Below are 26,739 nucleotides of genomic sequence, written 5' to 3' on the forward strand. Positions count from 1 at the left end.
GCTTGAGAAAGATGAGGCCTCACTGACACACCGTAAGAGAGAGATGGGAAAAGCAGCACAGAGGACTTGTAAAATAATGAATTGGTCAGTGCCTATGGCAGTCCAAAAATCCCTCTAATCTTAAACAAGATTTTCCCGTCTTTTTAATAATGCAGAGAGGCAGTGAAGATGGGAAAACAAACATGTCAAACTCTTCTCACCTGAGCTTTATGGTTTGGGGATGTCAAGAAGTACTGTAATACAGAATAGTAGCTTTATGGGCTTGACTCAGCAGGTCTTTACACTGCCACAAGCAGTGATCAGGTGGTTAAAGTTGAGGTATTTAATTGCTTAGCAGGTAGTACATTGTACACTAAAATGAAGCACAAATGTCAGCAACAAGCATAACTTGATGATGGAGTGACTGAGGATTTTGAGGCTTATCAGCTACAGTAGGGACGCTACAAAGCCGTATGTGCCAAACAGAACAATATTCCCCTGACGTCGGGCCGAAACCTATGTCAAAAGTTGGTCAATTTAATATTTTTTCATAAATCTATACTATTGATCAGTCCCCAGGTGTGTGTGATATTTTTATGCAATTATTGACCAAACTAAAGTGTTGAAATTGGCTCTCTCTCTCTCTCTGACAATGCAATATTAATGGTTCAAAAAACGTTTTTGGGGGGTTTTTTTTGGTCTCCTGAAAAGTGATGATTTTGGAGGTCAGGATTCCGCCCGACGTCAGCGATTTGATATTTCTATGGAGAAAAATAATTACATAAAATGACATTTTCAAATCATTATTATGATTATTTGCAACAATATGCTGTCTTCATGGTTCTACCTTAATCAATTCGACCATCAGATGATCAATTAACTGATTGACTGTTCATACCTAATGCAAATGAGCAGTATAACACAGTTCCAGCTGGTGGAATATGATATCAACTTGTTCTCCTCAGCACATCAACACAGACGGCAAAAAGAGATTGTCCATTTCCATAAATTAGAGCAGCATTTTTATTTAAACTAGAGGTGAAACGATTAATTGATGATAAAACTTGATAATGGATTCATTGTTTAGAGCAGTCATTCTCAAAACTTACACCGAGTACCACTTGAAAAAATACAGAGTGCTCCAAGTACCACCATCATGACCAACATGAGAACAGAGTAGCGTAGTAGGTCTAACTGTTGATTGTAATAACATTATTGCAAGCCATTGTAAAACTATGCACAGTGTTCAAATTAAACTATGCCTAAACATTGGGAACTTGTAGTAAAAAGTTAAATACAATTGAACTGCACTTGTGGAGTGATTCTTTCACATACCACTAGAGTGAGCGTGAGTACCACTAGTGTTACTCGTACCGCGCTTTGAGAATCACTGGTTTAGAGACCTTGTTTAATTTAAGAAGAAGAAAAAGAATCACCTTTTTTGCCATGAACATGAATGTACATGAAATCTGTTGTCTGCATTTTACCCATCACAGTGAACACACACACTTGTTAGTGGAACACACTGGAGCAGGGGGCAGCTGAAGCCCCCGGGGAGGAGTTCGGGGTATCAGTGTCGTGCTCAAGGACATCACAGCCGTGAGTTCGGGATTGTTGGCAGATGGTCCGGTCGGGGTCTTGAACCTAGATCCCCCACGGTGCCAGGCGATGATCTTACCAACTGGGCCACGGCTGCCCAAATGATTCAATATTGTCCAAATCCTATGAATTTCAGCCTCTCAAACGTAAAAGTTTCATTTATTATAATAAAGCAGTAAATAATAATTATATGTATTATAATAATAAAGCAGACGGATTATTTATGTTTAATTAAAATAAGACATTTGCAAACATCTTTTACTTTGGAAAACGATTATCAACATTTTGCCCATTTTCTGTCACATTATGGGTCAAACCAGTAACGAGTAATCATAATCAATTTATGTTTGTGCATTTTCTACACTACCAATTTGAAATAATGTCCTTTTTTTGAATAAGGGGATTGGAATTTAAAAATAAAATGACTGAAAATGACAAAATCGGTGCACATCAAAGAGCAGACACCAGCTACACTGGGATGAACAAATGTCTTACTTTCAATGTCAGGGTTAAGTGTGATTGCTTTTAAAGATGGACAGCGAGGCAGACATCATGTTACAAAATGAGCCTATTAAAAGGCCACTACTAGTCAGGTCACTGATACAGATATCCCATACTGCCTTGAGACAGAGAGTGAGGGAGATGAGAGCAGGCCATTAGGAGAGCAGGGGGGAGCCATTAGTTAAAAAGTGAAGGTTCATAGAGGTACAATTACAATCTAGACAGAAGGCCGGCCGACTGACTAATTAGTCCATGGTGAGAGATAGAGGTCTTAGCATCCACCAAAAATCAGGGGGAGAATTTGGATTGAAGGATGCTGTGCAGCTGTGAACCAAGCTGAGTGTCTTGTGACATATTGACTTTTTTTCTACTGAGGCCAGGGACATGAGGACCAATTGCTCCATCTGCAGAGTGAATAATTGGAAGACACTCCTCTTTAATAGAAATCAATTTAGAGAATAAAAGAAGACTTGACAATTACTACAATGTAGACTATAGTCATCTGAACTGTTGTTAAGAGAACACAGACCTTCCACGCTGCACATTTACTTTATTGACAGACAATCTTGTTTTGTAACCTTGAAAATTACCAGCAAGCTTTAAATGTATAAGTCAACACACATTTTCTGCATGTTCTTGTAGGTTACTGAATGACATATGCCCCAATGCTAATGTTCATTGCATTTTGTTTACATATGCAAATGCAGACTTGCTCTCAAAACAGCAGGTTGGGTTGGTGGGCTCACCTCGGCACTAGTCATGAAGCATAACCAGAATACTCCAGACCAGACAATGCTAAAAGATTTGAGCTAGTGCAGTCTCTCTCACTTTAAAGATCTTAAAACGTTTTGCAGACATCTCTAAGCAAAACCTGTACCAACACCTTTCAAGCCAAAAGCGCTGATGAGACCTAAGACTGAAGGAGCCTCATTTATCTATAACTTCTTATGTGTTGCATGGGTGGAAATGCATGCAGGAATTCTGCCAAAAAAAAGGTAGCATGCCAAGTTTACGCTGCATTGGGACCAGTCAGCGATTCTCCAATATACTTGACTTGCTAAAAAGGGAACTTGTAAAGCAGAGAAGAAGAAAAGAAAAAAAAAAAAGAGACCAACAATCTTGCGGTTTTCCTCAACAACTATAAAACTATACACATACACAAAACATTCATAAGCACACTCCAAACACAAAAATAAAGCTTTCACACATTTTTGTAGGTGGTCTCTCGTCTACAAGACGGAAAAGCAGAATTGTGTTCCGTGACACCAACTAGCCTTTTGTCACAAATAATCCTGGTGATGTAATGATCTGTCTCTCGCTTTGGGTGCAATTACTTTGTTGACCATATTTTCAGACTATGTGTATTTACCAAAAAGGGTACACAACACTCAACTATACACACACACACACACATCACTTTTAAAAGAATGTGATTAACTCTCTTGTGCCGTGGCAAATATCAATGAAACAGTAAGAGCAGAGTAATTAAGGAATTATGTTGAAGTGATGCATCTAGATTTTTCCAAGATATTTAAGGTATGTCTGGGAGGGGACAAGTTAAGCCCACGTTGCTAGCGGAAGTTACATAGAGTTGTTGTTTTTGCTGTGCTGAGTGTCTATTAATAAGCTCAAACCAACAAATGACAAGAGGTCTAGTTATTGCATGCCAATTGGTATTTTGGCAAGAATGAAGGTATCACAATCTTGGTTTCTCATAAGAGATTAAACAAATATTAAGTAAACCTTGGCGAAAGTGATACAAAGGCTAAAGTTTGGAGCACGAAATAATCTAATCATGATCCCAAACATACAAGTTCATCTGCGAAACACTGCGGCAGTTACGTCATGACTTGTGCTGGCAAGAAGTCTTCTTGCAAAAGCTCACTCTTCTTCATTCCTGTAACATTTGATGGAAGCAGCAAATTGAACTCAGGGGTGCTAAGAAACGTTTTGCCTGCCAATCTAAAGAAAGATGCAACCAAACGGATTGGGATATCCTTTATAATGCAGCCCTGTAAGAACCCAAAACACATTGCCAAAATAAAAATATTGGTCACTAAGGCTATTATTATTATTGAACCAGCAATATAAACGATCAGGGTTTAAAAGTAAATTACCAGTGCTCGACAGTTTTATCTCTGTCGGCCACACAGAGGCTGGTGGAGGAACAACCATGAACCTAATGTATCCCACTGCCCACACGTGGGACTCAGTTAACCATCAGAGGACAAGTAAACACCTACGATCACATCTAATTAACTTCGCTGAAATTTGTTGAGCGATGTGGCTTGTGTTACACACAATAACAAGTAGCCCAAACGACAGCCATTCTGAAAAACTATCAGGACTGAAAATGTATGGCAGATACACAAGGTAAACTATGTTACACTGCGTGACTTTGATAGGACAAGACAAGCACACATCTTTTCATCTTGATTTATTCTCATATGCCAAGAGGGAGGAATTTCAAACTACATTTCCCAAATCATAACAGAAGGAAAGGTTGAGGAGTATAAAATGTGACAGGCAGACAAAATGGGGGGAAAAAGGTATAACTTGAAAGAGAATTTAAAAGCAGACAACATGTTCGGTTGGAAAACTAAGTGAAGCACTGTGAGGATTTTATTTAAAAAAAATAATTTAATTAGTATAGTATATATATATATATTAAGTTATTCACATTGTAATACCCAACCAGTAGAGATGCAACAAGACATAGTGCTCAGCCGCTAAGAAAATACTGACATTCTCTCTTTTCCATATTTAGTTCATCAAGGTTGAGGGTACTTCCTTAATATAATTACACAATTCAAATTTTCAAATAAGTAATCATAGTTGCACTACAACACTTGATCAGAACCAGGACGAACCCGGGGAAAAAAAACAGTATGTTGAATGGGAAATGGTAATGGAAAAAGAAGAGTGAGTGGGAGGAAGTGTAGGTAAGGAAAGTGAGTGGGCAGCAGCCAAGTCTGTTTGCCGCATTCTCTCTGGCTGTAAGGGTTAATGCAAGACCGCAAAAGGTAAGCAGAAATGAATTTGCAATGACGGGCGACCGGCAGCTACATTCACCAAGTAACTTCAGAACACAGCTTTTACACTGCTCTATGACAAGTCTTGATCGAGTCTAATGTTTATCGACTCATGTAAACCATTGATGTGATTTGTTGCAGTGACAGAAGGAATAAATAGCTTAAGTCTTGGGGAACAATACTCTCTCTTGTCTCGGGTACATTTTCCTAATGTTACTTCACTTTAGTCTTAAACAAGCCATTTGCTTCTACTTTTAATTGGCAAAAATGATTTTTCACAATATAAACATTTAAGTTTTTGCTACAGCAGTGGTCTGGCAACAAACTGAATATTGTTGTGATGAAGTGAGTGCGTTTTCGTGTATGCCACAGTACAGGGGTCACCAACCTTTTTCAAACTCAGACCTACTTCTTCGGTACTGATTCATGCAAAGGGCTTCCAGTTTGACAAACACTTACAATTACACATTTACTCCAATTATCTTTAATTATATGTTATTATATTATCATGTAAATTGTTTCTTACAATAATTATCAAAAAATATTTAACAAGGTAAGCAACAGATACTGTAAATATGAATATGCAACACTTTACTTAAGTGACACTCTCTGCAAGTGTTTACATTTTCAAATTACCACTTCTACAACATTCCTAGGAAATCACAATGTCCCATCACTGGAGAGCTATTTTAGAAGAGGACACAGGGTACTATTGTGGTCCTTGGTGGCACCATGGTGGTGACCACCACCATAGTGCCTTCTGATAACCGCAAATACATCTCAGCTCAACAGGTTGGAGTTTCTTATGTTTTCACCACGCTCAGGGTACATATAACAAGAAGCACTGAAAAAACGTTCAGACCACTCAACATTGCAACTCACTTTGACAACTGAAAAATGTATTCAGTCTGACAACTTTATGAGTGCAGCCCCTGATAGTTCAGTCATGCCTGGTAAGGACAGACCAGTGTTCGAAACAGAGGTCACTGTGTCATGTATTACATTTTCAGGTGCCAGAAAAATAACAACAATAACAAAAAGTTGTGTGAAAAGTAGATTTAAGTCAGTAATCATTTCTGATTTCATATTGCATACTGTTTATTTTTTGTTTTTGTGTTTAATGGCATAATTTATCAAATGTCCACACAAAACAACCAGACTACGGAGGATTCGGTCTTAATTTAACAGGTTTCAATTTTCAAGTCAAAACAAGAACCCTAATGATTTTGAATGCTTTGAAATTTAAGATGAAGGAGGTAGCATGATAAATGTCTTAAGTATGTCTAAGTATTTTGTTCAAACATTGTCGACCCTGGGGAATTAGACTGATCAAACATTATTAAACATAAGAATTCAAGCCTAAATACAGCCATTAGATTTCAGACCAAATTTTGTTATCAAGAACATTATATATAATATGGGTGTAGTAGTATTTAGAAAATTATGGGACAAATGTAACTGGCCCTTAAGTCACAGTGCACAAGTTAGCCTACATTGTGTGTAATATAATAATGAGAGTAAGTGATACATTACATCTAAAGATAGCCCACTTAAAATGTGTGCAGTCAATAGTAAAGATTCGACATTAGGGCTATCACTCAAGAATCTTTTTAGAATGAATTAACCTATAAATATTTCGTTGAGTACTCAAGTAATCGCGCCCCACCCCTAACGACCCGTCGGCCACCCTCCTCCCCCCACCTTTTTTTCCTCTCTCTTTTTTTAACAATTAACATGCATTTTATTCTCTGGGCTGGACTTCTATCGGTAAACTGCATATGTTGGTACTGAATGTATTGTATATACTCTGTAAAGAACTCAGCCTTTTCTAAATGGTTAGCTTTCGTGATAAGCATTAGCGTGCTAGTGATTACCATTTTAATTTTTAAAAAAACGCTAACTACCATTCAGCTCACTCATACATCATGTAGTATGTATATTATACATCTAATAGTGTCTTAAAATCCCTTGCAGATGCTCCTCTGTCGTTTTTGGCAATGTTTTTCACTTGTCCAACAGTGTGTCCATCTGCAACAAAAGTCTGCGCAGTAAACATGGACAGTGACCAAGTGGTTCCGGGCAACGCAAGTTGGGTCAGGGCGGCGCAAATATGCTTTTATATTTTTCATTCGTGTGGCAGAAATTTTTGCATTGCGTTTTTTGGGTCGACTTAGCCAAGTTAGCTGATTTTTTTTTCCCTCTACAGCCCTAGTCGACATCAACAACAAAAAATATAAAATACTGTTCAAGCCACTGCAAGTACTGTTAAAAAAAATACATGCACACCAAAGCATGCTCCAAATTAAACTTTGACGTGTACTGCAATTGGATTCTTTGTGTTGGACGCAGCAGACGAACAAATATGAATTCCCACAGATTCAGTTATAAAACGGGCAGCAAACTCAAAGACTTGGGGTAGCCAGCCAAAATGTGTAAGTTTTAAAAGATTTTAGATAAGAAAAATACACTGTATGGTCAAAGTTGATTGGTAACAAGAGACATACTGTAAGTGGCCTAGACGGGAATTAACTGAAATGCATTTAAAACATCACAGGACTGAGGAAATATATAGATACTGAAGAAAAGGAGGGGGGGGGGCTGTTTAACATTTGAGAGTCGCTCACCCTTGGCTGCCAGTTTTCATATTGCTTCTGCAGGTTGGCCCCAATGGTCTCCAGGGCTTTCTGTGGACTCATCGACAGAGGATCTGAAAAACACAGTTTATAACACTTTAAACGCCTTTAACTTACATGGTCTTTCAGAACAAAGTTGAACAAAATATATTAATATTTTCAAAATGATTAGATGTCAAACACTACTAAAACGGTTCACTGTTTTTCCTCTAACGATGCTATCATCAAAGCTTGCATTTACAAAAACCAAAACAAACAATGATAAATAACCCTCAACTCCAAATAGCACAGCAAACAATAAAAAATAAAATCTTAGATCTACAAAGAAATAACCACTACACGTGGGTATAATGCAATGTGGGTATAGGCAGCAATAATTTTGGAAAAAAATGAAGAAAAAAAGGAAAGATTAGAAACTATACACTTGTATATAACTAAGTGTATTGATGAAAGTAAATCAATAAGGCATTTTATGATGACTGACGCCTTTTCTGTCGGAGCGATGAAAGGGGCTCCTGTGCGTTGGCAGCATGTTACACCAGCTCTGCTAATTTTCTCCTGCATTTTTACTTTTCCCCCTTTTTGTCATTTCATGTTCGTTGTGTGTCGTGCTTACCCGTTTTGGATTGTTTTCAGTGTTTTTGGCTGTGATATTCTTCAGCGCTTGTGTGCGCCTTCACCAACAGCCTGTTTACAACAGCTTCCAGACTTTCTCCGTTATTTTACGTTTTCCACCCTTTCTGCATCATGCTGGGGCATTTGAACTATTGCAGCCTTTTGGCCGTGGTATTTTAATGAGCAGAGAATATCGACACTATTGGACTTTCATCATTTGTCTACAATGCTACAATCGCAAAGAGCATCGCAGAAACATGGAGCCAGCTGAGAATGCATCCCGGAGAAGATATGGAGAGGGACAAGAGCTAGCACTGAAATTAAGTAAAGTGAACTGAGAGAGAGTGGACTGAATGCGACAGGACCGTTGAACCAATAATTCTGTATCCGTGTTAATCGCCAACGGACAAACTATTGGAAAACTGTTGTTTGTTTGCATTCAAACTCTGATTGTAGAAAACGTTGGCTGTCCGAGCCGTAGACATGTATGATTTCTGCGCCCTCATACTGGTCGCTGGAGACTTCAATCTTGCTCCTCTCTTTCATCTCCAAACAGCTTCACACAGAATGTGCAACAAGGGGGGATAAAACTCTGCACCTCCTGTAGTAAATACCAATGTAAAGGAAACGCTTGTATATTTTAATTGTAAAATAATATTTGATTTATTATTGCATTACTATTTTAATTATTGTCTTTTATGTTGTATGTATAGCACTTTGTTACAGCTGCGGTTGTTAAAGTACTCTAGAAATAGAGTTGTTCAAAATGCAACAGCACACAAGTACACGTATGGGTTTGATGGATAATTATATACCTAACTAATTACTAATTTAACAAATGTGATTTAGAGAATTTAAGTTGACTGTGGTCAATGATTTGCTATTTCATGTAAAAATGATTTGAATTAGCTCTATAAATGGCAGTACGAAGTGTGGCCATGTGCCCATGTAGTTAATACAATGACACACAAGCACTGTCTTCATTCTTTGATAGAATCAGTCATCAACTTTGGATACTATCTGCTGTTAACAAAAAACTAACATTGTCCTCTGAGGTTTCTGGATATGTTCCAAAAACATGCATTCATTGCTTTGATTAGATATAAAAAGTTCATTTATCTCAGCAGAGCTTCAGTGTTCATGGTTTAACACTTGGCGGTCTACGTAGCTTAACATCCGATATCTCTTCATTGAGATCCCAAGAATATTTTCCTTTTTCTCCCCCCCATGTGGCAAATGTATGGATGACCACCGACTATCTGACTAGGCATGCTTTAATTGTTTGAACCTGAAACTGGTTTGTTATAAGAAAAATATTTTAATTGTATGGGGAAACAGCGTTACGATTGACGTGTTTTGACATTTTCAACTTTTTTACATGAAACTTGGTTTTATTTTTGCCAAGGCTAAAAAATGGTTAGCTGTAACCTGCCTGTGCGAATTCATTAGGGTCTGCCTACCTGCCTTACAGTCACAGGGTCAGCATGTAGTACTACATAATATTTTATCACATCCTTTCTTTGAAGAAAAGCCTGCATTCTGGAATATGCTGCAAAATGTTATTACATTTTACATAATGTGTGTGTTTTTCCATGGCCAATTTGAACCTGTCAAACTTTTGGGAACAGTGAAGGCTAGAGAAGGAAAAAGAAAAACAGGCAACACGCTTAAGTAAGGCACATGCATATCCATTTCAATAGTTTTTCCTGAATTTTAAAGTAAAACTCACCGATCCAGCACTCCAATCTGGCGCAGGGTGATGTCTTGACCACATCTGGGGGGTCCACTCCAACATTAAGACACAACACCAGCGCTACACTCACCGTCTTCATCTGCGGGGGAACGGCATAATAATAATCTTACAAACAGATCACCAATTGCAATTGTTTAGATTGTATAGGGCACAGAATCTTAGTAGTCTACTGAACAATCTTAATCAAACACCTTTTCATATATGAAATGGTGTGGCACAATCACCTTGATCTTGAAGTCACACATTAATGACTACACAACAAACCAAGAAACAAGCAAAGAAAGTACTGGTAATAAACCAGAAACCAACATCTTCATAACATCTTCATAACAGTGAAAACTACAGAGCCACAAAATAGTGTTTGTTGTTTGTGGAATGTTAGAATGTTAACTAAAATCACATGCTACAGTGACATCACAATGTACTGTTAGGTTTTGGTGGGATTGTTTTACATCCACCCAAGTATTTACAACATTTAAAAGGGAAGAGTAATTGATTAGCACAGGAGTTCACAACTACTCAACTTTAGAATAAAGCTCTAAAAAACATGCTTTGGTGCTGTTTTTCTTCGGCTGAAACAGGGGCCTTAGTCAAGTTGGAGGGAATTATGAACAGTTCCGAATACCATTCAGTCTTAGCACAAACACTCCATGCTTCTTCTAGAAAGCAAAAAATGACAGGAAAAGCCTCCCAGAACATCTGAACCTTATCTGGTGTTAATCAGAGGTCAGAGGCTCTTTAAATGGTGGCAGATATGTGATGACTCCCATTTAACATTTGAATGTGTTTGCATGTGATTGGTTAATACTGAACACATCCACAGTTATAAGGGTGTGCACACTTGTGCAACAACATTATCGCTGTTGTTTATTTTTAATTCCCTCCTTGAAAATATTTCTTCTTTTTTTCAGCGAAGTTGCACAGGTTATAGGTCACAAACCTCTGGCTAATTCTGGCTTTTCTAACCATGTGTACTTCATGTGTTTTATGAAATTGCATTGTCCCCTTTCAAATAAACTGATTAATTATAATAATAGCGGAAAAAAGATTTGAAGTAATATTTGGTGTCTCATATCACAAAAACTGTCATTTGAAGGTGTGTAGAGTTTTGATATCCACTGTAAATTCCTATACTCAGACTTTATTTTCAGTGTACATTAAATGAAAGCAAATACAGTATCTACTACGAGGAATATCGGATATTACATCTATTCTAATCAACCTACAGCTATGAAATTACTAGTCATCTGTTCATCCATTTATTTCTCTACTTATCCATAATGTATCATGCTAGAGGTGACCCAAGAGTCTCTTTTACCAGCAACGCTTCTGCAGTTCCGTCCAGAGAATCCGTAAGAAATCCCAAACCAGATGGGCAATATAATCCAACCATCAAAAATCAAACCAGTACAGTATAATACAACAGCTCTGCAACATATCTTTACTTTAGCTTTTATTGTCTGGTCTTTGAGGGGGGCAATTTGTGGTACTGCATTTACACTGTATTTTTGAGTATGTCATTCAAATGGGAGGGACCAACATATTGCACCAGCTTGTCTGCCTTTAAAAGTACAAAAGCTAATTAATTCACATGTTCCAAACAGATCAATCACAGAGTCCAACTATGGAAACGTGTACCCTGCAAATTAGACTTTACACCGACTTGATCGGGCTGATCGGTATCAGCCGATATTTAGCATTTTATGCTGATCGGCTTTAATGTCATAATTCGCCGATCCGATCAATGACGTCCGCAAAAGACATTTACTGCACGTTGCCGCGTGCACAGTATATTTGAATCCAAAAGCTAGTTGATTTTTAGCCTTGTCGCGTGTCTTTTGACGTAGTACTGTAAATATCTGACAGCCAAAGAAGTTATTTAAAAAAAAAAAAAACTCTGTGGGACAGACAACACGTAATGCCTGGATCAGACTACAAGACAAATTTGCTCTTTCACGATTGCACTGTCAGACTACTACAATAAAATCTTGTATTCCGCATCCCGTTTTTTACGATCATTGGGCTTTATCTTGTCAACTCAAATGTGACCGGATAGACTCGTTACCGTGGCGACGACAACAAGAGTGGAGCGAGTCGACGGTATTATAAGGACAAAATGGGGGAAAACATGTGTTGGTGGTCACCGGTGCTCAGGACAGGAGAGGACGTTCGTTTAAGGCTTGCTTGAGGTATGTTCACGTACTTTTAATACGATACGGCTCACAAGCAGGCAATAAAATGTTATGTAGCCTAGCAAGCTAGCGGTAGCACGAACGGTTGGATGTAAACATGCCGCCGTTCTGTCGAATCATGCTCTAAAGTTTTGGTGTGGGTGAAGTCATTTAATTAAAAATAAATTAATTTAATTACAGTAAGTTAGCACCCATTATTTCGGTCTTGTAATGTTGGTTTGACCTGACTGATTACAATACACGATCTGACTTGAGAATCAGAATCAGAATCATCTTTATTTGCCAAGTATGTCCAAAAAACACACAAGGGATTTGTCTTCGGTAGTTGGAGCCGCTCTAGTACGACAACAAGACAATTGACAGAGAACACTTTTGAGACATAAAGACATTAAGAAAAACAGTCACTGAGCAAGAAAGGGTTGCTAGTTATCTGGTAATGCCAGTACAAATTATTTTATTTTTTTGACAATTGTGCAAAAAGATGCAGAGTCCTCTAGCAGTTCGAATGACTAATGTCGCAATAGCGTGGTAGATGACGAGAGCTAGCGGAGTGAGAGCGCTATGGTAGCTATTAACTGGGTTGAGCTGTTTGTTTAAAATCTCCCTGCCTTTCATAGTTTACTCTATTCAGTAAACTCTACATTATAAAGGAAAGAAAACTCACGTTCACCATGCAGTATTGTAAGTGTATGTATACCCTCAAAGTCAAGCTGTGTCTATCGTGAATGACTGTATACTATGGTCTGTCAATGCACCACCCATGAATAAGTGAATGCGTTTACAGAGTGAACATGAACCTGGGCTCAATCATTAATTGTATGATGAAGTACTGAACTTAGTGACTGAATCTTTAGAAAAATCATTTTAGTGGACATATTTTAGTGATTTAGCGCAGTCAAAAGAACTGTGGTCCCAATCACTATGACACGTGCCCATATGCATTTATACAGTTCCCTAAATAAATGGCAACCCTAAATGTCATACAGTCTGAAAATATATCTTTTAAGTCAGAAAAAAAGATTATGGTATATCTCATCGTCTTACTTTTTTGTCACCTGCACAATTAATCAAATTTTAATCGTGATCGTGATTTTGGCTGCCACGATTAAATGAGGCTGATCGTCCGCGATTTTTTACATGTAAAATGCGGGCACTGCTGCATGTGAAAAGTGCTTCATTTGCAGCAGTGCCCGCAACCTAGTGAGCCACAAACCAGGGGGCAAACATATGGGCAGCATGTCACGGTAAGCGGCTGCTTTGACTTCAACCCTTCAGTAAATAGAGCAGGAAATCACAACTGTCGAGTTCTTTGCAGTTTGTGCATGACTGACCAATGGTCAAGCAGAACAATGAAGATTGACCCTTCCTTGACAATTCACTGTACTGGCGCGGATTTTCAAATGAAAGGTCGGTGGTCACAGCCTAATGTGATTGCGTTTTATGCATTATCTGTATTTGCTTCCATTAAGTTTGTAATAGCTTATTTATTCAGTTAGCCCTTGGTAAAGTCGAAATTTTGGGGGGTACATTTATTTGGTCGTTGAGTTTGCCGACTGTGAAGTTAACGTAGCTTCCCTGTCTTGTTTTGTGGGTTTAATAGTGAGGGATGAAGTTAGAGGTTGTAGTAGTTGTGTCTCATCTTTGATTTGCAAAACTTGCATGGTGCCATTCTCTTTTTCCAGATTTTTGTCAAAATCCTAATCTTTGAATTCAAATGTAATACTCTTCAGAGCCCCCTCCATGAAACTTACGGAGGACTGCACTCCTCATCACAGCATACTGGTGGGTTCCCAGGTTTGTGCGCACTACACAATAATTTATTTATTTATTTATTTTTTAACAAAACAAACAGTGCACCATCTCTAAAATGCAGACAGTTCACGTAAGTCATGTTGAGTCTCACGAATCTCACCAAGCAAGTAACAAGTCCTAAAATTGAGAACTTAACTGACTCGAGTTAAGTCACGTGACTCTGGTCCTCCACCTCTGCCAATTACAATATGACAGTTTATACACAGAGTGCCAAGTGACCTTTTGCAAGTAGTGATCCAGCCTCAGTATAATACGAAGACCTAAGAGGGGTGTTTATGTGTGTGTTGTGTATTGTTGAGCTGTCAGGAAGGTTAGGACTGCTGGTGTTGTTTAGGTAATTAAGGTGCACTCTACTTTCTCACTGAGGAAAAAGGTCATTGTGGAAGTGGGACATAGCTGGACCCGAAACACGCACATAGCACAGTCTCACAGCATTACAGCAACTCAACCATACCTGACCTATTCGCCTTACCTTTTGCCTACCTGCATGGTGTTTCATGAACCTATTCCGCGCGAAAGGGACTGATTGCATTCAGCTCTAAATGTACTACCTATTTTAGATTACAAAGATGTTATCTACAGATGAGCCTCCAAACAGCCTCTTAGAAAATTAGATGGTATTTGCCTGTGCCAGTCCCAAGCCCAGACAGAAATGGGTGGGTTAAGTTCGGAAGCGATCCGGCGTATAAAAAGTGTGCCAAACAAATCATACGACCCATGGCAGGGAAGAGCCAAAAGTCATTTCTTCTCTATGTTTGGAGGAACCAAAAGATGATTTGAATATAAATGTCTTTGTAACCGTATCTCTGGATCAAATGCAAGCCCAGGGAGTCAGTTCATTAAACCACAAAAAAAGGCAACCCTTGGGAGATATTCTAGTAGAAAGGATGTGCACTTCTTTCAGTCTTCAATAAACTGGAGACTTTCATCAAATACAGGATTCCCTGACAGCTCAAGATCTCTTTGAAAACAAAATCTGATCCAAAACAATATTGCCAGTGGTTTGGAGGGTCCAAAATAGTATAGTATAGTATAGTATTGTATTGTATAGTATAGTATAGTATAGTATACAAATTAAAATGCTTGTCATGCTTTTGCAGATAAAAGAGCATTTTATAACAAATTATTTCAGTTCCTGTTAATGCAAAAGTGTACTTAAGTTCTGCGTTTCTCATTTGAATGGACACTACGTAATTTTTTTTGGGTGCCTACTTAAAAACAGGCTTGACTATAAAAATGCAGATAACCAAACATGACTTCTATTCATAATGTAAGGGGAACAAAACATCTACGTTAATATCTTGTAGCGATCATGTGTCTAAGATATATTGCTTAGAGAGCCTTAGAAACCATGGCAGGTTTGCCCTTTAAAATACAAAACCTGAAATGACAGCAGCCTTTAGAGACATATTAATGTCAAATCCGCAGAGAGAGGAAAAAATGCGACTGACATTGTAGGTAAAATGTCAAAGACTTGGCTTTCATAACAGTACCTAATATGGTTGTCTAAAAACTCTCAAAAATAATATTTAACAAGCACCCAAGACTGACAAATATGGAATTATTATTAATATGGAATATGGTTCAAATCCGGCCTCGCCTGTGTGGAGTCTGCATGTTCTCCCCGTGCCTGCGTGGGTTTTCTCCAGGTACTCCGGTTTCCTCGCACGTTCCCCAAAACATGCAAGGTAGGTTAATTGAAGACTCTAACTTGTCCATAGGTGTGAATGTGAGTGCAAATGGTCGTTTATTTATTTGTATCCTGCAATTGGCTGGCGACCAGTTCAGGGTGTACCCTGTCTCTCGCCCAGAGTTAGTGGCGATAGGCGCCAGCTCGCTCGCGACCCTAGTGAGGATAAGCAGAATGGAAAATGAATGGATGGATATTAACCTGGTCCTATATTAGGATGGCTTTTTATTGTCGCAATACACAAGTACAATAAGACTGAGACGAGAAGTATACCTTGTTATGGTGCAATCATTACCAAGATATTAAAAAAATATACAGGTTCAAATACTTACGTTTTGATTTTAAACAATATAAGAACAGGCGATCATGCATGTTAATGTGTACTTAAAGACATTGAAATTTGTGGCTGGGCAAAGAATGCCGGGGTGTTGGTGCAGAGCGTGTAGTATTTCTGTATATATTGTACTGCCCCTGGTGGCCAAACTGTGCACATCAGAATGAGCAACACAATGCCCACTTAATTATATCATTGACAAACTTTTAATAACTTATTATTATTATTATTACTGATTATCTTACAACTGTTTTTTATAATTATTAGTGTATGTTTTTATAAAGTACAACACTGAGGATTGCTGTTTTTCTTACTAACAAACATTACAAAAATATGTGTTGGGGGCACTGGTACAGATTCATTTCATTTTCAATGGGGAAAGAGGATTTAAAATACGAATGTTTTGAGCCTAAATGTGGTCACAGAACGAATTTAACTTGTAAATCCAGGTAAGGCACCAATGAAATTCCAAAGGGTTTAACATACATTTTCTTGCAACTGAAAGTGTCCATACACATGCCTGAGGACATTGCATGTGACAGCTAGCACAAACCCTGCTTATCATAATTGACAGCTGTCCTACACCCATTAATAATTGCACGGGACTCTAGGGGACTTCACAGCTGTTCTCTTTTGCTGCCTTTTAAGAGTCCCATCGCACACAGCCTCTAGCTAAGCTATAATCAATGGCCCTTGATTATTCCATTTGAGAGGGTTGCAACAAATAAGGTTATTAAAAAGGTGGCGGGCATCGATCTCCCTCTGGCACGTGATTTCAAGTTGTGAGCAACAGGTCAGCAGAATTCAGTGGCGTTCGGCATTCTCGAATTCACACATTTGTGCATTTTATTTTTGAACCTATTTTCCCTTATTCATAGAAAAACTCCCCTATTCACGATTTTTGGCAAAAAAAAATTCAGGTAAACATTTCTTGTTTTAGTGCCGAACTACTGTCAACAAGATGCATGATATTTATTGTATTGTAGCATCTCTTAATATGAAACAACCAACAGCTGCAGTCAGCAATAACCAAGCCGAAGAAACAAACTAGTTGTCCGCTCAACCAAACTTCCATGGCAAAAGGCTGTTGTGTGTTTAGGCGGACGTTCAGCTACACACACTAGCTCATCCAATCTCAAATCTAACAGCAACCGCGTTAGATTTGTTATTGACAGTCAGCGGCAGAGGATAGACAGGATGGCGGCGTCCATGTCCGCTTTGTCCCATGATATTTTTGTCAAAGTAGAACTAAACACGGTATCAAAACCAGTGGAATACGTAACGACAGTTGAGCAGAACATTGCTGAACCTATCTACGACCTCCAGTTCGTGTTGACGTGATTGACGTGAATCCAGCAGTTTTTAATAAATAAACACTTAAGTGTATCAATGTCAATCCTGCGCTTTGCTGTGCAGTCAAATGTTCATTGTTTTACACCGGACTGCACCGCTACAGTAATTCTTCATCATCATCACCATCAAAACTCTTGACGTGGAGTGATGGATCCACCGTTCAGATACTTAAGCTGGAATTTACGAGCTATACTATAGTAGCGATACAATTAAGCTTAAATCCTATGTGACAAAATTTTACATACTGTATCTTTTAATGTCAAGGTCCAAGTTCATTTGCCATCACCGCACCAGTGTTATACTATGTTCACTCAGAATATATTCACCACATGCAACAATTCAAATGAGATATCAAGGCTGTAACGATGTTATATATTTTACAAATACATCAGTCAAAGCTGTCTAATGAACTGTGGACATTGATTGAATCCAAGTAATGATGCAGAAGATAATGAAGTACAGACCTTCTGTCTCCACATGATTACAATGAGCTCGGTTGACAACTCGATTTCATCCTACAGTCAAACATCTACAATGCATTCTTATGCCACTGTCCAAATCTCGAAATGACATATGTCAGTACCATCATAGGACCTCTACTAATCATTTTCAGTCATATCCTTACACAATCTACATTTTCCACTGATAACATGTAAATCCATAAAGCCCAAATCCTATGCAACCAAAGTTTACATTCTGTATCTTTTCAGGTCAAGGTCTGAGCTAAGAGGCCAACACTGCATCATGTTCACTCTGAGTGCTGGACAGAAAACAGATACAAAAACAAACTATGACACGCAGGCTTCTACTGTGTAGGACAAAAAACAAAAACAATCCACACATTCAGAACAATCTGTAAGCATTAAGGATTATAAACATTGATTAATCTTTTGTGAATTAATAATATTGCAATCAACAGCATAGCAATGTCAAGCCAACCATCATCTGTAGCTACAGACCTGACTTCCTCCTATTGCTGGAACCTTACAGTGATTACGTGGCAAACTCAACGACCACACACATAATCACCAAACACACGGAGTGCAAGCCATAAAGAGCATAACTGCAAGCAAACACGCACCTCAAACCTTAGCTGTTGGCCCGACGGGGGGGGGGGGGAAGACCCAATTTTAACCAGTAGGTAATGCAATTGTGCAGCCTGCCACTTCACCATCATGCTGTGAAAGCAATGCATATTGTGTTTGTAGGGTTAGGGTTGCACATGCCTGCAACAGCAGAATCTGAATGCCATTTGCAGTCCACACATAAGCCTTTCACTGCACTCTCACTCGCTGTCTTAAATCATTTCAAGCAATTACAAGCCCGAAACTGTATATGAACAGTAAAGAGCAGCTGAGAAGGAATGACACGCCGCATGGAAGCACATACATTTATTATCACAGTGTAATGAAGTAACGAGTGTAATGAATGCCAGAATATCCTTATATAAACTCTAGGACTATCTTGCATCTATCTATCTTGTTCTTCATGTACCGAGCATGTGGGCATCTAAATAGAACACAACACCTTTTCATTGTTGTGTGAAGGGAACAAGCATAAATGTCCACTAAATAGTGGGTCATCGCCATGAAATTATGAGTCATTTAAGTCTGTTTCAGCTCTTCTATACTCCTACACACTTCAATACTGACCATACAAGAGTTGCTTTCTGAAGAGGGACATTAAAATGAAAATGTGACACTCCTCTGTGTATTTATGAATATGTGGCATTACCTATCATACAGATAATGTTCTGAGTTGTGAGGCATTACTATCGGTAGCAATTCAGACTACCATAGTTTCTAATCCCTGGATCAGACTACAAGACAAATTTGGTCATTTCACGATTGTCAGACTACTGCCATAAAATCTTGCCGTATCTCAGTCAGACAGTGGCAACACTACACGACTTGTATTCCGATACCACAGTTACCAGTCTTTTACAATCACTGGGCTTTATCTTGTCAAATCAACCACTGTCAGAGACGCATGCATCCATCCATCCATCCATCCATCCATTTTCTGAGCCGCTTCTCCTCACTAGGGTCGCGGGCGTCCTGGAGCCTATCCCAGCTGTCATCGGGCAGGAGGCGGGGTACACCCTGAACTGGTTGCCAGCCAATCGCAGGGCACATAGAAACAAACAACCATTCACACTCACAGTCATGCCTACGGGCAATTTAGAGTCTCCAATCAATCCATATTTTTGGGATGTGGGAGGAAACCGGAGTGCCCGGAGAAAACCCATGCAGGCACGGGGAGAACATGCAAACTCCACACAGGCGGGGCCGGGGATTGAACCCGGGTCCTCAGAACTGTGAGGCTGACGATTTAACCAGTCTTCCACCGTGCCGCCGTCAGAGAGGCAGAACCAGAAAATTTGTAACCGGTCAACGCGACCCAATACACCCGTTACCGCGGCGATGTTAACAACAATGGATCACACTAATGTATTGCCTTGGGGGGGGAAAAGAACAAAAAGAGGAAACGTGTGGTGTCGTCACCATTGCTCGGGAGTGGGCTGTCCATTCAAGAAGAGCTTGGGGTATGTTCACGTACTTTAATACAATACGGCTCGCAAGGAAGTCGAAGTGCCGGTTACAATATGCAACTCTATTGGTCGACATCAAGGTACGCTGTCGGAGAGTTGTCGTTGGTATGTCACACTTCACAGAAGATATCCAAAAAAATCAAACATGCTAGACTTTTCATTTTGGCGTCGTAGTGCCATCGTTGGGACAAATCGTTGGTCGTGGATTATGTCACACTACAAGAAGTTTTGTCGTTCTGGGAAATCGCCCACGATAGCTAATCAGGCCAATATCGGGGCTAAAATCCTCTCGTCTGACCTAGGCATAAAAGGAAACCATGCCTGAACACCCTATGCTCAGTGTTACATGTTTTGTATCATCAGTGAATTGAAATGTGACAAATTAAAGGCACCACCCACCCCTCAATGTCCTCAACAACCAACCTGATAAAGAATTCAATACCATGTGCAAAATGCCTTTGCAAAGTTTAGCCATATCTTTAAAATGCCTACAGAATACATTTGAAATTGCAGCCCTTTTTAAACAAGCTATTAACCAATAATGTATAGCCCCAACTCTACAACAAAACTACACCTTGGTTCCTACTGTACCACTGTAAGGCGACCCGAAATTCTAGCTTTAATCATTTGAACTTGGGGAAAAAAATATGTGGATCAGTGAATGGAATGGATGTGTTCACATTATGATTTATTTGAAAGTACTTCCCTCAAAAATGCATCGCGACCTTTGGCTTACAACTAAAATGCTTAACATTCAAATACATTTTACACCTAGAGCCTACAGGATAACTAGCCATAACTACAACAAAACACCTCCAAGGTACTGACGTTGTGGTGGAACATAGTTATTAATGGACCAACTTGTTTTCTTTTTAGTTCTACGGCCAATAGAGGCAACTAGTTAGGCCAAAAGGAATGACACCATAATAATGGCATTATAATCACTTATCACAAATTTGTGTTTTATTACTTTATTCAATAATAACAGGCCTGGAAAATAGACATAGTCAGAAGCAAGTGTGGAAAATAGGGGTCACAGATCCAGTTCACAGCGGATGCAGGAGAACTGCAGAGAGGAAGTACCCAACAGTACTGGAGATCCCTAAGCACCTGTGTTACCTGAAGGCTTCAGGGGGGACCCACCTGATGCCACTCCAGAGAGTCAAACCTACCATTCAGGGGAACAACTCAACTGGCCCAAGAATTGAGGATAAAATATTAAACAACACTACACATCAGCCAAGAGATAAAAAAAGAGAAAGAGAGAAAAATTCATAACTTAAGTGAAGAAATTAAGGCACTCAACAAAAAGTTCTATAGCGCTCCACTTGATAAAAGGGAAGGCATCAACAATCTGATCAGTCAACTCCAAGTACGTCTCTACGAACTCTGAAAAGCGGAAAGCATTCGAAAAAGAGGATGGATTGGTTAAATGGTTTCTTTTGCTCTCCCTACAACCCCTACCAATTCACCGGGACACTGTTAGGTGGTGTCAAAGCCTTGAAAAAGGAATTGCAACAAGTTGTACAATCTCCCCCACCATCATCATCATGGGATTGAACCTCTCAGGCAAGAGCTGCTGGGGGAAAAAAAGCCAAGGTCCAAAAATGTAATTAGGCAACCCCCTATAAGTGGTTACATGGATGATCTCACTGTGAAACCCAGAACCCAAGTTGGGGTTCTGATCAATACAAATGATTCATCAGGTTTTGGGGCAGGCCGACTTTTTTTCTCCACAAAATATATATTTTTTTCCCCTTCAGTGGCTTCCGTAGTTCAAAGCGTGTCCCTGCTAATACACACTGTTTACTGATAACGCGGACGACAAAGAGAGGAGCTAGTTTCCAAAAGAGGCAGTTTCATCGGTAATTTTAAATTAGTTCAAGTTTATAGCATCACACAATGAGGAAAAACCAGTCCAGTGCAAAGTATGTTCAAAAGGCGCTGAAACTAAAGGGGGTAGCACAGCCCAATTATTTCAACATTTAAAACGAAGACACGCAGCAGCAGCAAACGTCTGCTTAATACACGTCTCTGAAGAACACCAAAAGGGAGCCCAAAAACTCCTGCTGACCAGACAAGACAAGACCAGACAAGATAAGCGGAATAATTCATCACGGAGTCGATCGCACTGAACATTGTGCCTGCTTGTACGTTTTGAATCAACATGCTGATCCATTTCTATTGTGTATGCAGAATGAAATGGTGGAATAATATTGTATAGCCAGGAATACGCCTTTATTCCTGCTATGAGTCAGGGAGGGTTTTCAATGTAGGAGATGGCATTGTAACTCGTAACAGGTCATGCCTAAAGCGTGAAAATGTAGACAGGCGTAGTTTACTTGCAAAACGTGTGTATATCTTGCGCTACGTACTGTATGTGGGATTCAATTTACATTTTCAGGGGGAGAAAAAGATAATATTGTATAGCAGCAGAACCTTGTATTCATGCTATGTTCAGTGACCGTTTAGTTGTTACATATTAATCCTAAAGAGAATATTTTTGTTAATTTAATAATGTTACATTGTTGAACATTTTAAAATGTTTGATTAAAATGTATTAACGGTTGTGTTTAAATGGCCATTTTCTCCAAGATCTGATCGGCCTGATCGGTATCAGCCCATAATTAGCATTTTATGCTGATCGGCTGATCTGCTTTAATGTCATAATTTGCCGATCCGATCAATGACTCCACAAAAGACATTTATTGGGTGTCGCCATCATGTACAGTATATTAGAATCCAAAAGCTAGTTTATGTTTAGCCTTGTCGCATGTCTTTTGACGTAGAACTGTAAATATCTGACCACCAATAAAGTTATTTTTAAAAAACATGTCAGCAGTGTGGGACAGACAACACATTTGAGACGGACAACACGTAATGCCTGGATCAGACTACAAGACAAATTTGCTCTTTCACGATTGCACTCTCAGACTACTGCAATAAAATCTTGTATTCCGATACCACCGCATCTCGTCTTTTACAATCACTGGGGTTTATCTTGTCAACTCAAACGCAACCGGGTATACTCGCTACCATGGCGACGACGTCGCGGCGCATGTATTATGAGAACAAAATAGGGGAAAAAAACACGTGCTGGTGGTCACCGGTGCTCGGGAGATTATGTTCGTTTAAGGCTTGCTTGAGGTATGTTCACGTATTTTTAATACGATACGGCTCACAAGCAGGCAACAAAACATTATGTAGCCTAGCAAGCTAGTGCTAGCACTAACGGTTGTAAGTAAACATGGAGCGTTCTGTCGAATCATCAGTTTTGGTGTGTGTGTAATTTAATTACAGTAAATTAGCACCCACTATTTCCGTCATGTTGTAATGTTGGTTTTACTTGACTGATTAGAATACATTACTTGACTAGAGCAGTGATTTCCAACCTTTATGGAGCCAAGGCACATATTTTACAATTGAAAAATCTCACGGCACACCAATAAACAAAAATGCCACAAAACGTGAATACGTGAATTACTGTATGTACTTCCTTCCATCTAATAGAAGACCATTCATTTACTGGCATAAATAGATGAACATCCATCCATCCATTTTCTGTACCGCTTATCCTCACTAGGGTTGCGGGCGTGCTGGAGCCTAACCCAGCTATCTTCGGGCGAGAGGCGGGGTCCACCCTGAACTGGACAAAGATACTTTATTTATTGTAAATTTAATTTTTTGAGCAATTAAGTACACAAGTATATACAGTAAATGAACAAGTCATTTAAATAGACACATTGGTCCATCTTGTGATCGGATCGGTGATCGTTTTTTTAAACCGAGTGATCGGCCCCAAAAATCCTGACCATGTAAAGCCTAAGGATTGTGTTCACCTTTTCAGGGACAAATGTTAATTTTGTATTGAAGCTGCACGTTTTATTCATGCTATGCTCAGTGACAGTTTTGTTGTGAAATATTAATCAATGGTGGTTAATTTATTGATTGACATTTTGGATTTACTATACAACTCATCCATAGGGTGAGCTGGAGCCTAATCCCAGCGAACTTTGGTCACTTGTCAATCACAAGGCATACATCTACAAACATCCATTCACACGAACATTCATACCTTTGGGTAATTTAGTCTTAAATTAACCTAACATGCATGTTTATAGAAAGTGGAAGGAAGCAGGAGTACCCAAAGAAAACTCACACAAGAAGAAAAGTCCACATAGGCAGGCCTGAGCCAAAATTTGAACCCAGGCCCTCTTGACTGTGAGGCAGACAGGCTAACCACTACCCTCGCCATGCTGCCTGAAGAAACACCCTGACCAATTTTACATGCAAGATCTGCAGGACAAAGAGCCCCTGCCGTCACACACCAGAGCACAGCACAGATTTTGATGGAAGAAAAGAAGATATTTACCCTGTCCTTCATCCTCCAACTCTGTGCAAGGGCCTTGGATCCCTCTATCTTCTCTGAGTGCCGTTTCTTCATGAAGGCCAGGGGCAGCTCCCAGTCATTCATGTCAGCCTCCTCCTCAGCGAAGCCCACAGCTGGTGAGTGTAACAAGTCTGCATCCATTTTCATCAGGACCCTACAGAGGAGAACGTATGTATGTCAGTAACACACATGCTGTCCGTAACACACATCTTGTAGCTGAACTAGTAAACTAACATTCTATCCTTCCATGGTAAGCGTCTCCGGTTCAGGTGAATAGGAAGGTTGGAGCCTATCCTAGAGCCTTGGGTGAGAGTGCAGAGCAAGAGAAGCGGCAGCTCAACAGTGTCACACTCCTGGAGCAGTTTGTGAGACTAAGAGCCTTGCTTAAGGGCAACCCGACCAAATATACAAGTCTTTAGGCTGTTTAAAAGGAGGAGGACATACCGACCCCACACACAAAGGCCCACTTAACTTAGCACATTGTTCAACTATATATAACTTATTTGGATAACCTCTTACAACTAAAATTGACTAGAAAACAACACAATAGCAAATTACAGTAGGCAGTAACAATGCAATTTATCAACACACAGTTATACAGTTCAAATGATCAATTTTCCCCACCACTAACAGGTTCCAGAATCTATCCAAGCTGACTTGGGTCCCCAATGTGCTCAAATCTCAATTATTCAAAAACGCATATTTAATCTTATTTTGAGAATGGGCAGTAATTGGCCCAAACACAGGCGTTGAATCTAACTAAAGTATTTGGCAGGATGCCCACTTAGTTATTTGTAGCAGCCTTGGTGTTACACACGCAACCCCGCTTTAGTAAACAATATAATGTACATGATGACTTTGGCAAAGTGAAATAGTGTTTAAACGTGAAGTCAACGCTGACATGAGTCTCACAGAGGGGGAATCTGCCGCCTAGCCAAATGTTAGCTTCATTTGACAGTTCTTTCTGCCACTGAATACGCGAGGTTAGCTTGGACAACCAAATGACAGAATGTGCAGAATTGACCGCGAAGCGTGCAGATGTGTGCAGACCTCGGCGTGGAGGGACGATCTACTCGGGCTGGGGAAGCTCTTCGTCTCCGGACGATGACAGATACCGTAGCACAAACAATTCCGGTGAGAAAATTGTAGGACAGCGTCCACAGTCTGTACAGTATGTCAAACCCGTCAAATCCAAGTTGAACCGGTGCGTGTTTGCAGGGGAATCTGTGGCTCCTCTCCCCACGGCTCTTCGCTATGGGAAGGGGCTGGAGACGAGGCCCATCTCCACACGGACAGTCTGCCACAGCCACGCGAGCCACCGCACCCACTTAACAACGAGTCCACTCCTATGCTCCACTGCCACAAGCCGTGTGGCTATCAGGCAGTTTTGTGCACTGGGTTTCGCGAAAATCACACACAATCCTGAGAAATTCACCACAGAACCACTTCATCAGCACTCCTGCAAGGGCGCAGCCATCTTGGGTTCGACCCACAATGCACTGTTTGCGCGAACCTGTCATCTTACGTCACCACTGTTGTTCCTGCGCCACAGGCAGCGAAACACAGCTATGGACAGTAGATACGCATTGCGCTGTAGCCGCCAGGCTACACAACGTGCCTACGTGGCGGCCATTTTAGGAAGGTCGACGTTCCGTTAGAAGGCGATGCATGGCCACTGTAATTAAGTCATAACTTGCTCGATTCATGATTCACGATTTCATGAGGGTTACTACTTTGTCAACGACAAAGCGTATGCTAACAATACACAATATTTTATAAAAGTATGAAGATATGTTTTCATGTGAAAGGGACTCGCAGTTCCCTTGTCGTTATTGTACAGCATTTAATGCAACCGTATGCGCCACAATGTTTTTTTTTTTTTGCCGTACACACACGGAATGTGCTGACGACTTTGGCCTCCCAAGCTTAGCGTAGCCGTCAGTTCAAAATGGGCATGTATCCACCGATACAATTTATGGTGAAACATTAACATCCTAAAGCTAGTTAGACAGTCCAATGATTATTATGATAATTATTATAGATACATCTCAATATAAAATACAAATATTTGGTAAAAAAAAAAAAAAAAAATTCCGTACTCATACTTAGGGTTCATTTAACAGAGGGAAAATTCCTGCCTATTTTCTACATTAAAAATAATTTTCAGTGTTTGTTACATAATATTGTACTTACTGTAGATGGGTTTTCGTTTGCTGTAAGCTATAACCATCCAAATTATATATACATTCAAACAATCATGAAATATTTCATGATTCAGTGTTTGTAGTGCATCTCTATAATGAGT

The 26,739-nt window shown here is 39.6% G+C and overlaps 1 protein-coding gene across 7 annotated transcripts in view; it reads right to left on the minus strand.

Moving 5' to 3' along the window:
• The window catches only part of rptor (regulatory associated protein of MTOR, complex 1), a 155,452-nt gene extending 129,362 nt beyond the window's left edge, over positions 1-26,090 (minus strand). For 3 of the 7 annotated variants that reach the window (XM_061770031.1, XM_061770035.1, XM_061770030.1), the window contains exons 1-4: positions 24,669-25,075; positions 24,417-24,588; positions 10,089-10,191; positions 7,736-7,818 (exon numbers count right to left, since the gene is read on the minus strand). In XM_061770031.1, the coding sequence (XP_061626015.1) occupies positions 7,736-7,818; positions 10,089-10,191; positions 24,417-24,588; positions 24,669-24,670 (360 nt within the window). In that variant the 5' untranslated portion in view covers positions 24,671-25,075. Of the gene's footprint in view, positions 1-7,735; positions 7,819-10,088; positions 10,192-24,416; positions 24,589-24,668; positions 25,077-25,484 lie in introns of those variants that run through there. The other 4 variants (XM_061770036.1, XM_061770033.1, XM_061770032.1 and 1 more) reach the window with 3 other exon arrangements.
• Positions 26,091-26,739: the final 649 nt, after the last annotated feature.

This window comes from Phyllopteryx taeniolatus, chromosome 4 (assembly GCF_024500385.1).
Source record: "Phyllopteryx taeniolatus isolate TA_2022b chromosome 4, UOR_Ptae_1.2, whole genome shotgun sequence".
Lineage (NCBI taxonomy): Eukaryota > Metazoa > Chordata > Actinopteri > Syngnathiformes > Syngnathidae > Phyllopteryx > Phyllopteryx taeniolatus.